Here is a 12136-nt window from a genome sequence, read left to right on the forward strand (position 1 = left end):
TTATTCAGCTTTCAGATGATGTATAAATCTCAATTTCAAAAACAATGACTCTGGTTTTGTGGTCCAGGGTCACATTTTCACTACCTGTCTGCAGGGACAGTTTTAAGAGTTCATTTTCTATTCACACCAAGTAGAACCCACAAATTTCTCGAAATTGCCATCTTTATATCTTCAGTAAGACAGCAGTGATCTGTCACTCCTTGGCTACTATTGAAACCTCAGAATATAAATATAGTTTTCATATTACCATAGCCATAAGAACTCATTTCTAGTCTGTGCAAAGGCTAGATCACATCTGAGAACATCTTTATGGCAAACCACATGATAATTGTCAGCCATTTGTGAGGTATGTGTAGAAGATGAGACGGTTTGATAGTAGATGGAGATTGAGGTGAGAAGGGTTTAGGGAAGAGAGGGCGGAGGATCCAGTCGTTGGAAACACTCCCTCTGCGCAAGTGTGTATCTTGGAGGGAATGAGGTCACCCGTGTTCAGATTATGCCCTCAACGCAAGCAGCACACAGGCTAAGAATACCACAGCTCACTGGGATCTCGCAACTTTACAATTCGGAAAGACGTTTGGGGTCCGTAATGCTACTCTGGTGAACAAATCATACAATTTTGAATTTTTATTTTTTTTTTTTTCAGGAGTCTTGGATATTTCCACTCATTGGATTAAATGTTCTAACCCCAATATTGATTACTGCAAGGAAGTTTTTGTAGCTTTTTGTTTTTCAATTAAACTTTGAGGATTTCATCAGCTTGGAGTCGCGACTCATCTTCTCAAAAGGAGCATAAGCAGGTGTTGTGTTTGATCCAGAAACTTTTGAAGAAAAAAACTTTGAAACCTAATGTTTGTGAGGCCCTGTGTTTTTATTTACTCTAGCTAAAGACTTTAATTTCACATTGTGCTTAGTCCTTCCAACTTCGAGATCATCGCTGAAGGGAGTTGAGCTAGGAAGACCTGTTTGTTTTCTCTTCCAGTTTCTAGGATATTTTTTGTCGTCCATCTCCATAAGCACACTGTAGATTATGAGAGAAGCCCTGCGGTTTGGTAAATAAAGTGACAGCATGAGGAACGACTGTCAAAAGGCGATAAACTGAGCGGCTTGTAGCAGTAAACACTGCACTCTCCCAAATAACGATGACTGCTGTGGAATCTGAATGGCTTAGACGTCTGAGTGTCGTTCAGAGTTGAACTTCAAGACGGTAGTCAGACCATTCCAGAGAAGACCGACGTTGGGTAAACACCCAGAGGTTTTGGAAGGACAAATACGATCTTTATAGACCGCTGCAATGGAGCAGAGCTCTTCTGCTGCACCAATGGACAAACAAGAGTGTGTGGTTGAGTTTGTGTCCTCACACCGCAGCAGAGGGAGGAAGGAGAGCTGTGGCAGCCGAACCCGAGGCCACCAGCGACTGTTTCCTCTGCCTGTCCTCCTCCCTCTCTGCATGCTGCTGTGTGTTTGGGCTCAGGTGGAAGGAGTGGTTCATTCCAGCTTCCGCAGACTCAGTGGTCGTGAAAAGAAGGAGATGCAGAAGGAGATTTTATCCATTCTGGGTTTACCCGGCCGGCCCAGACCTCACTCGCCACTGCGGCCCCCTTCCTCCGCCCCGCTCTTCATGCTGGACCTTTACCATGTCGTGTCGTCCGAGGCCGATGATGGCCCAGGTTTGGGCTTCACTCCGGAAGGGGTCAGTCACGCGGCGCTGCCCACCTTAAGCATGCACACGCCGCCCCTCGGCACAGTGGTTAGCGAGGCCGACACGGTTATGAGCTTTGTCAACCTGGGTAAGTGACAGCTGGCAAGGGTTAAACACACTTCACTTATATAGAACACATTAATTACTATGCAGCGGCTCATGTGTGGACATAAACCACATTTGAAAATGTGTAAATGTCACTGTATTACATAAAGTATTAGACCAAGTATCATTTATTTTAAAGAAAGATGAGGCAATCTAAACATTTCACAATGAGAAGTTTGTTGCAATAACAAATACTTTTACAAAAAAGTATTTTGGACACTTGCTGTTTGTCGAACTGGAACTGGAACTGGAACTTAATGTCAGTGTTAATTTAATATTATTTATATACTATATTTTATTTATAGATTATTTTTATTAATATTTTGAATTAACTTTTTTATATTTTTAATATAAAAAATTTTTTTTTTTTTTTTTTAATTTTATAGTTTTAGTAATTTTGTTATGTGCTTTTGTCGTTAGTTTTTGTTTTGTTTTAATATTTTGATTCATTTGGTTTTTTTGTTTGTTTTTTGTTTTAGTATTTAAAATTCAGCGTATTTTATTTCAGTTAGTTGCCAAGGCAATACTTCTATTTTTTATTAATTTTTTTCATCTAATATTTATATTTTATTTTAACTTTATTTCAATTAAAAATATATATTTTTAGATTTAGCTAACAGTAAAAACACCGGTTTATATGAAAGCCTGTCTGCCTTGTGCCACGTGAGATCAAGTTAATAAACTAAAGAAATAATAAGAATAAAATAAGAAGCAAAATTACACTGTTAAATATAAAGTCACAATTAGTTGAGCGTGTAGGATTTTATAGTACAATCCCTTAGAATAATCGGCACTTTGTTGACATCTTGAGTGGAGAGTAGGGGTAATCACTTCATAGGGGTCATCAGGTGGGCACCCTCCTTCCTCTGTGTTTCGTTGATAGGCCCACGACACCTCCAAAGGGCTCAACAGCAACACCTGGCGTCCCAGGTGCGCTCCCCTCTAGGTCCTTTTGCAGCCCATTTTGGATCCTTCCTTTTTAGCCACAGTCAGTTGCTGCTTCGCTCAGCAGCCTCTGACAGCGACCTAATGGCTTGTCGTAAGACCTGTCCTCTGACTCCCAACCCCTTCAGTAGCCTGGTTGTTGCCGTGGCTACAAAACCTCTGCACCCAAACTCTACGGGGAGCAACTGTGTTCGCCAGCTCCGTTGTACTGCTTCGGTTAAAAGGTCTGAATACTTCAGCCTTTTACATTCATTTGCTTCACCAATTGCAGCCTCCCATGGCACAGTTAGTTCCAAGATGAACAAGGACTTTTGTGAGGTTGACCACAGTATTAGGTCTGGCCTGAGGTTAGTTGTAATTATCTCAGGTGGAAAGCTGAGCTTCTGGTCCAGATCAACCTGCATTTTCCAGTCCCAGGCAGTGTTTAGCAGGGTTGTTTCCATTTTTGTAGTGGGCTTTACTGGAAGCTGTCCTGCTCTTACGAAGGTGGTGGCTTTTGAGAATCCAGGCGTTGGAGGAGGGAGGGCATTTGTGGTGATTCTCTGGATAATCGCCAGTTGTCTCAAAACCTGATTGTGCCTCCAGGTGTAACGTCCTTGTGAAAGACTGGTTTTGCAGCTGACGAGGATATGCCTTAGCGTTGCTGGGGTTTGACAGAGAGGACATGATGGATCTTCTCCAATCCATTGGTTTAGGTTCTTGTGTGTGGGGAGAACATCATAGTTGGCTCTGATGATGAAGCTCAATCTGCCTCCTTCCATCTCCCAAAGATCCTTCCAGGTGAGTTTACGTTGCTCCAGATTTTCCCAATTAGTCCACTGTCTCTGTTTGGACTGCGAGACAGCCTTTCTGCATCTCTCTGCCTCCTCTTGCTGCTGGACCTCGGCTACTATCAGTTTACTCCTCTGGGCGGATGTTGCTTTGTACCATATGGGTCGGCTTGTCCCAAGTCCAAAACCCCCTCTTCCCTGCTGCACCTGTCCTACAATGTCTCCATGCCTGAGAGCGGATTTTGCCTGCTGTATGACCTCAGTCAGGGTCCACTTGCTCCCAGTTGCCAATCTGGGAGCAGCCGCTTGTATTATAGCATCTTGAGACTCGGTCAGGGTCATCATGTCCAGTCTCACTTTGGTGCACTTGTACTCTTCAATGAGGCTAGAGACAGGCAGTTCCAGGGCACTTTCCCCATACAGGCCGATATTGCTGAGGCATCGTGGGAGTCCAAGCCACTTCTTGATATAAGAACTGACTGTTCTCTCCAGCTTCTCAGTTTTGGTAATGGGGACCTCGTAGACTGTTAAGAGGCCACATTAGACGAGGGAGCAATCCGAATTGCAGGCACCACAGTTTCAGCTTGACAGGAAGCAAGGTATTATTTATGCTGTCAAGGCCTTTAATGGCTTCTTCCCTCAGTTGGTCACTCTGATCTGAGTCCTTGAGGCTTGCAATCTACCATCACCCTAAGCTCTTGACTGGCATCTCCAGCACCGTTGGAATAGGCGTTTCATTGATGTGGAATCTCTGGTCTATGAGTTTCCCTCTGACAATGGATATGCTTCTAGATTTACTGGGTTTTAACTTCATACGCGCCCATGTTATGTTGGCATGAAGCTTTGCCAGTAGACGTTTGGTACATGCAATGGTTGAGGTCAGAGTGGTCATGTCATCCATGTATGCAAGAATAGGAGGAAGATGCTGTCCAGACTGCAGACGTTGTCCTCCTACTACCCATTTGGAAGCTCGAATGATCAATTCCATTGCCATAGTAAAGGCTAGGGGGGAGATGGTACACCCTGCCATTATTCCCACTTCCAATGATTGCCACGATTGTATACTCTGTTGTTGTAAGGCAGAATTGCAGATCTTTGCAGTAGTTTCTGACTAGATGTGTAATGGTCATTGGCACTTGGAAGAACTCAAAGGCTGTCCAAAGGAGAGAATGGGGGACGGATCCAAAAGCATTGGCCAAGTCCTGGAATAAGATATGCAGATCTCTTCCTTCCCTTTTTGCAGTCTGGATTTGATGTCATATCATACTAGTATGTTCTAAGCATCCCGAGAAGCCTGGTATACCAGCTTTCTGTATCGATGTATCAATCAAGTTGTTCTGTTTCAGGTATGTTGTCATCCTTTGAGCAACAATGCTAAAGAAGATCTTTCCTTCAACATTCAAGAGATTGATTTGTCGAAATTGGTTGATGTTCGAGGCATCCTTTTCCTTTGGGATTAGCACTCCCCCTGCTCTTAGCCATGTTTTTGGGATGGTTTGCTTTTTCCAAACCACTTTCATTTGCCTCCACAGGAACCGAAGGACCTCTGGAGCATTCCTGTACAGCCGGTATGGAACTCCGTTTGGTCCGGGAGCTGAAGCTGCCCTTGCTTTTCTCACAGTTTTCTCAACCTCACTCCACCTTGGAGGGCTGTCGTCCAATTGATGTTCTGGCTGAGGAATGGGTGGCATGTCTGGTGGTATCACCCTCTGCTCATATCTCTGGCTGTCTGTGTGTGTTGCTTTCAGGTGGTCCTCCAGCTCCTTTGACACTTTAAGTGACCCACTCTTTTCCTTTGTAAAGAGAGCTTTCACAAATCTGAAGGGATCTTTGTAGAAGGATGTTCTTGTCCTCTCCTTCTTCTTGCGTCGGGTTCGGATGTTTTCTGCTCTCCGCAGTCTTCCCAGGCGTTCCTCTAGATCTGCTTGCAGAAGGTTTATGCCAGCTCTCTCTTCTGGTGAGGATTTCTTCCACTGTTTTCTCAAATCTCTTCTCTCTTTGACCAGGCGCATGATTTCTTGCTGCCTTCTGGACTTGGGAGGGTTTGTCGTTTCCTTCTTTCCTCTCTCTTTTGCTCCGAATCTTTCCACTCCGTATGAGTAGACCAGATTGCTCATTTTATCCAGCTTCTTCTCTGCTGTTCCTCTGAGTTCATTCAGTATCTTACTCAGGTCTGCGTTGACTGTTGTCCACTCTTTCTTCCTGCTGGACTTTGGCCACTTCACTTGAGGTCTGTAGCCTTGGATAGTCTTCTCCGTAGCAAGCTGCATCTGGTTGGGTTCCAGGTTCTCAGATGTTGTGCTCAAACTACCCTCCTCAGCCACTGGGGTACTGATGCTCGGTGGACTGTGGGTTGTGTCCTGCCACTGAGCTTACTTAGTAAATAATGATTTATTATTTTATTTACTTTTTTAGTTTATTTCATTTTTTTAGTTTTGAGGAGGTAACAGACTTCCATATGTCCACATAAAAAAATGACTAGAAAGTGGTTAGTTATGAGAACAAGTGTAATATAATTTGTTTGCAAAAGCCACTTGGTTTGATATTTTAACTAATACAATAGGTATGTTTACATGGACACTTTTTGCTTCCATTGGAATTAATTCATTCTGATTGACGAATCCGAACGTAGTGTTTTCATGTACGCTATATAAAGTGATCAGGTTGATATGCGTGTTTATATGTCACAAGCTTCTGATTGGATTTAATCTTTTGACGCGCATATTGCATGAATATACAGTTTCCCACTTTTGTCGCATACCGTTTTAAAAAGCACACGTTATATTTATCTACTTCAGGTCCTAATTAAGCGATGACCAGCACATGAACTGTTGTGCTGTGCTGCTTACTATATAAAGCAGTAAAAGTGCTCCTTCCCGCACCCAAAACCAGTCGTCTGTTGATGAGAGTCTTAAACAAGGACTGGTGGGACGTTGTCCTGCTCCACTTCACAGACGCTGAGTGAAAGGGGAGTATTATAATAACGGGACACTCATTTATGACACTTTATTCACCAGGAAGAACAGTTCGTTCCGCGTGTCATACGTCATTACGCTATTTCTACGTCACTGCGCATGCGCAGTATGTCCTCTCGCTCGGATTACAAAAGGAATAATCCACCCCTTACAATCCGATCGAAATTTTAGTCGGATCTGGCCAATTCAATCCAATTGACGTGTTTACATGTGACTTTTTTATTCTGATTGTGCTTCTAGTCCTATTACGATCGGTTTAGTAGGGTCCATGTAAACGCAGCTAATGACATTTTAAGTCTGCCTTCAGTGCCCTAATGTTTTTTGGGGGGCCAAGATTAATAATACATAGCACAAAAAGCCAGATTGTTATTCATTTGCAGTGCCAATTGCCAGTGATTTTGAGAGGCTGACAAGGCTTGTAGTGTGTATTGATAATACATTCTGTTCACTGAGACAGACTCACAATCACTCCATCATCTCTTCCTGTCTCAGCCCAAACACAGACGATACTTATCTGTCACGAAACAAACAACAGTTTAACAGCCTATTTACAACTGCTGCTTCTCTTTCCACATCTTTCCTGCCCAACTATTATTGGTCAGTATCACCCCTTTCTCAGATGTAACTAGTGGTGTTTACTAAGGCAGGCATCACTATTATTATTGCTCGTACTTGGGTTAGTGATTTAAACAAACCCATAACCCTAATTATGAAACTTTGCTGCATAACTGTTTGTGCTACAAACATTAATGCTGCCTCAAATCATGTGAAGAGGGTGTGTTATTGCTTTTCTAAGTGATTGGACACTCTTAAAAAATGGTTCCAAAGACACTTAGTGAACTTAAATGGTCAATTTTTTACTAGTGTGAGGAACATTTCAATAGTCTAAAGAACCTTTCTCCAGTAGACTTGAAAATAAAGGTTCCAAAAGGATTTCTCTGCGGAGAAAAAAGGATATTTGTTATGATGACGGAACCATTTTAAGTAAAAATAAATTTAAAAAACTATAGTGAACAGTTCTAACAGTGGTTAAAGAACATTTGAGTAACCTGAAGAACCTTTTTCCAATAGACTTTTGAAAATATATGGTTTAAAACAGGGTCTTCACAGCAGTTCCATTGAAGAACTATTTTGGTTCTCCAAAGAATCTTTCCGTTTTTAAAAGAACCATTTTACTTGGCTTAAAGAGCATTTAAAAAATTTAAAGAACTTTTTCCACTACATAAAAAAAACGTTTGTACATTCGCTCTTAAAAATAAAGGTTCAAAAAGGGGAGTTATACAACAATTACATAGACGAACCATTATTGGCTCCTCGAAGAAATTTTCAGTGATCAGTTCTTAAATTATCTCATTTTTTTAACTCTAAAGAACCTTAAAGTTTCTAAAGTTTCCATAGATGATAAATGTTCCTCATGGAACCATAGATGCCAATGAAGAACCTTTATTTTCAAGAATGGACTTTTTTTTCACACGACAGACATATTGCAAATCACTCACAACACACTAGCATCGTGGCCTGGAGTTTATGATGTTCTTCAAAAAACGTAAAAGTCAAGTTCTTTCTCCTGCTTGTTGTCTTTAATATAGTGTTTTCCTTGTCTTTGTGCTTTTCTAAATGTAAATCTTGATTATTGTGGATCTACAAAGGCAAGTCCAGATCACACAGGCCATGTGATGTAGTGGGCACACAGCTGTGGGGAATTACAGGCCCCACTGAAAAGCAGAAAAAAGATGAGATGAAGTGGATGAAAATACTGTTGGGCACTCCTCTAAAAATACAGCACTGGACTGTAATTAGTGGTGGTGCGCTTAGCTACAGCAGCTCCACAACGCCTCTAATTACCCCACTGCAGAGCTCCAGCCGTGGGTGTCAGTCCGATCTGCCGAGCTCCACCAGAACAAATGTTCCATTTTTTGTTTGCCCTTCTTCTCCTGCCAATCAGTCCTCCAACATGTCTTCTTCATCTCGTGTGTCTTCACACATACGCTCTGTGGTAGTTGTTTTTTTTTATTTTATTCTCTCTCTGGCCTCTGTCTCTGACCACAGTGGAGCAGGAGAAGGATCTGCTGCAGCCTCGGCCGTACTGGAAGGAGTTCCGCTTCGATCTCACTCCGCTTCCTCAGGGAGAGACGGTCACTGCTGCTGAGTTTCGCATCTATAAAACTCTTACCATGGGTTGGCGTGCAAACCGCACCCTCCATATCTCTGTCTATGAAATCCAGAGGGAGAAAAGACACAGGTCACAGTCATACATGATCATTTATACATATTTGTAGTACTGAATCTGATTCAGGAAACTAAGACATCATTTGATTTTAGTGTTTAGGAAACATAAATCATTGACATGAAATTAGTAGTTCTTCGTTCATCAATGTCCCTGAGATCCATTGTCGGTCATTATAATGGAAATGACATTAAGATCTTGTGGTTTGACAGGGAGCCTGAGCTGGTGTTGCTGGACATGCAGTCTGTGCCTGCAGGTCAAGAGGGCTGGCTGGCATTTGATGTGACTTCTGCAAGCAATCGCTGGCTTCTCCCCCCTCGGAGCAACTTGGGCATCCGCCTTTATGTGGAAACTGAAGAGGGTGAGCTATTCCTTATGCACAGCATGGAGGTTAAATAACTCTGAAAGCAGTCTAACTAACATCATTGGATGTTGCTTCTCACTTCAGATTTGACACCATGTGACACCACAAAAATAATAATAATAATAATAATTATTATTATTATTATTAAAATAGTTACAAAAATAAAGTAAAAGATGATATATAATCTTTTGGGGTTTTTTATTTTATTTTTAATATTTAATATATAAAATAACAAATATTATTAATATATTAATAAATAAACTTTTTTGGTCTTGACTCTAAAAAACATTTGTCCTTTTGCCTTAGTTGCTCAACCCAACTTGATTTAACATGGATGGAGTTTTTAATGTTTTTCAATTTCAGTTCTATTCGTGCTTTTAAATTCAATTGCTCATTGTAGCCTTACTCTAGCTTAAACAGTAGAGCATGGCACTAACAACCCCAAAAGCATCTGCCTAATGCATTAAAAAAGTTAAATGTTTACAATCATTAAATATATTGCTAAATATTTTCCCATAACTCATACTACAAATCTTGTGTTTTATCTTTAGACCAAGTCTCACAAAAGTTACTGAAGGAGTTTTTGATTTTTGCAATCAACTGGTATTGAATTCTGATATAACAAGCAACAAACATTTGGTCTAAATTTATGAAAAACAGGTTGTATCTTGGCAATGCTTTGACCTACTGAAGCAAAACACGTTCAGTGTCATGGGTCAAATGGTAAAATGCTGAAATTTTGTTTTCACAGACCGGTCGTTGTCAGCCGCATGGGTGGGTCTGGTGGGTCGGCGTGGGCCGCGCTCTAAACAGCCTTTCATGGTGACGTTCTTCAGAGCCAGTCAAGCCCCTTGCCGCCCACCTCGTGCTCTGAGACACAACAATCCACGCAAGAAAAAACCCAAGTATGACCTGCCACACCCAAACAGACCCGGCATATTTGGTGAGCCACAATAAGCGGTTTAAGAGGCAGATTGTGTTTAAAGGAGCATATGAAATTATTTGTTTTTGAGCTATGTTCATCTCACTTGTTCCAGACCAAACTCATGCCAGCAGTGGACGCCAGGCCTGTAAGAAACATGAACTCTATGTCAGCTTCAGCGACCTTGGCTGGAAAGTGAGACATCCTGGCTTTTATACATTTACGCATTCAAACAAGAAGTTAACAATAAGTCACTTACATTTTAGACACAGTATTAAAAGTTGATCTGTATATTTTTGCTCTGCCACCGGAAAAAGTTCTAAAACAGTGAACAGTGTTTTTAAACAAATCAATTGAGTGAATTGATTCAGTGATTCACTTATCGCCACACATACAGACACGAAAGTCTCTGTGCTGTTAGAATGTTTAAATATTTAATTGATAAAATTCAATTTTTTTTCTTTCAGGACTGGGTTTTGGCCCCTACAGGTTATTCTGCGTATTATTGTGATGGGGAATGTGATTATCCTCTGGGCTCTTGTATGAATGCCACAAACCACGCCATGATCCAGCTACTGGTGTGTAATCTCTACTTTTGATATTTCTGTATGTGATTTTCTAAACTGCATTGCTAGGAGACGTCTTCAAAATGAACTAATTGTTAAACCGACTCCTCTTGGCAGGTTCACCTTTTAAGACCAGATGAAGTGCCCAAAGCCTGCTGTGCTCCAACTAAACTCAGTCCCATCTCTGTGCTCTTCTATGATGACAACAACAATGTTATTCTCAAGAAACATCGAAATATGGTGGTCAAGAACTGTGGTTGTTTATAACCTCTTGTACATTCAAGTTTTAAATCCGAAACAAATGTAAATGTATTATAATACTCAGAGGCACCATTTGTAATATACAGTGATTAAAAATGTATTTAGCCAAATTTGAGTGTTCTTACCTGTCCTACATGATTGGCAAATTATAGTTATTGAAGTGTCATGATGGTTTATCAGCATATTTGTCACAATTTTATTGTGAGTGGATTTAGGATTGGAATCCATCCCATAATAATAAAAAATACATATTTTGTCTAGCTGTCTTACATTTAAACTGTCCAAATTCTATATTTGTGGAATGTTATGTTTCACACAGTTGCATTGTTTTGACTTTCAAATCATTTTTTCTTGCATCTACAACTGGTAAAATGCTTTTAAAAGAACTTATACCACCCACACCCATGGGAAGAAAAGAGACTAATTCAGTCTAAGTAGGCTGCAAACATGGACAAAATCATTTCAGTAGCATTCAGTAGTTTGGCGCTAATTTAGTTCACCCAAATGAAAACAATGCCATCATTTACTCACCCTCATACTTCCAAACCTGTATGAGTTTCTTTTTTGAGATATTTTTAAGAATTCCCCGTGTAGCTTATGGGGAACAAAATACTCTGTCAGTCAGTGGCTACAGTCAAGGGTTTAGTTATCCACATTCTTCAAAATAGCTTCTTCTGTGTTCAGCAGAAGAAAGAAATGTATACAGCTTTGGAACAATGAGTAAATGATAAGAGAATTTTTATTTTGGGTTAACTACCCCTTTAAGAAGTAAGTTTTTGAAATGATTTCTGAGAAAATCCTCAAGTTCATTGGCTGCAGGCCTCTGCAGATATGCAAGTAACATTGTGTAGTGTGGTGATGCCAAAAGCGAAAATTACATAAGGTAACAGCTTATTAAAGTGCTTTACCAACAGAGACAACGGGGCAATCAGTACATGTACGGCCGAAGAAGCAGACAATGTTTGAAACCAGAAAACAAAGACAAAAAATAACGTAAACTTCGGTATAGCGTTCACAATGTGTGAAGATTTGCTGACGGAGAACATCTTAAATAGTGGTGCCCAAGTTGCTTCTTACTTGTTGGACGGGTAAAGGAATTTTTTTTAAACCACTCTATAAAAAATAGTACCTTACTTAGTCAAACGGAGACTGTGGTATCAGTGCTTAAAGGTGAATTAGGAGATCTTGGAAAATGCTAACTTTAGCCCAGGGCTGTCCAAACTCGGTCCTGGAGGGCCGGTGTCCTGCAGAGTTTAGCTCCAACTTGCCTCAACACACCTGACTGGAAGTTTCTATGCC

At 40.9% G+C, this 12136-nt stretch overlaps 1 protein-coding gene across 1 annotated transcript; it reads left to right on the forward strand.

Annotated features, from left to right (window-relative positions):
• The first annotated feature begins 1228 nt into the window (after positions 1 to 1228).
• On the forward strand, positions 1229 to 11019 carry bmp8a (bone morphogenetic protein 8a). The gene is made up of 7 exons (XM_016462859.1): positions 1229 to 1790; positions 8547 to 8739; positions 8937 to 9085; positions 9840 to 10031; positions 10126 to 10205; positions 10478 to 10588; positions 10694 to 11019. The coding sequence occupies exons 1-7, from the start codon at positions 1295 to 1297 to the stop codon at positions 10841 to 10843; spliced, it is 1371 nt and encodes a 456-aa protein (XP_016318345.1). The 5' UTR covers positions 1229 to 1294; the 3' UTR covers positions 10844 to 11019.
• Positions 11020 to 12136: the final 1117 nt, after the last annotated feature.

Source organism: Sinocyclocheilus anshuiensis, unplaced genomic scaffold (genome assembly GCF_001515605.1).
Source record: "Sinocyclocheilus anshuiensis isolate Anshui unplaced genomic scaffold, SAMN03320099.WGS_v1.1 scaffold913, whole genome shotgun sequence".
Taxonomy (NCBI): domain Eukaryota; kingdom Metazoa; phylum Chordata; class Actinopteri; order Cypriniformes; family Cyprinidae; genus Sinocyclocheilus; species Sinocyclocheilus anshuiensis.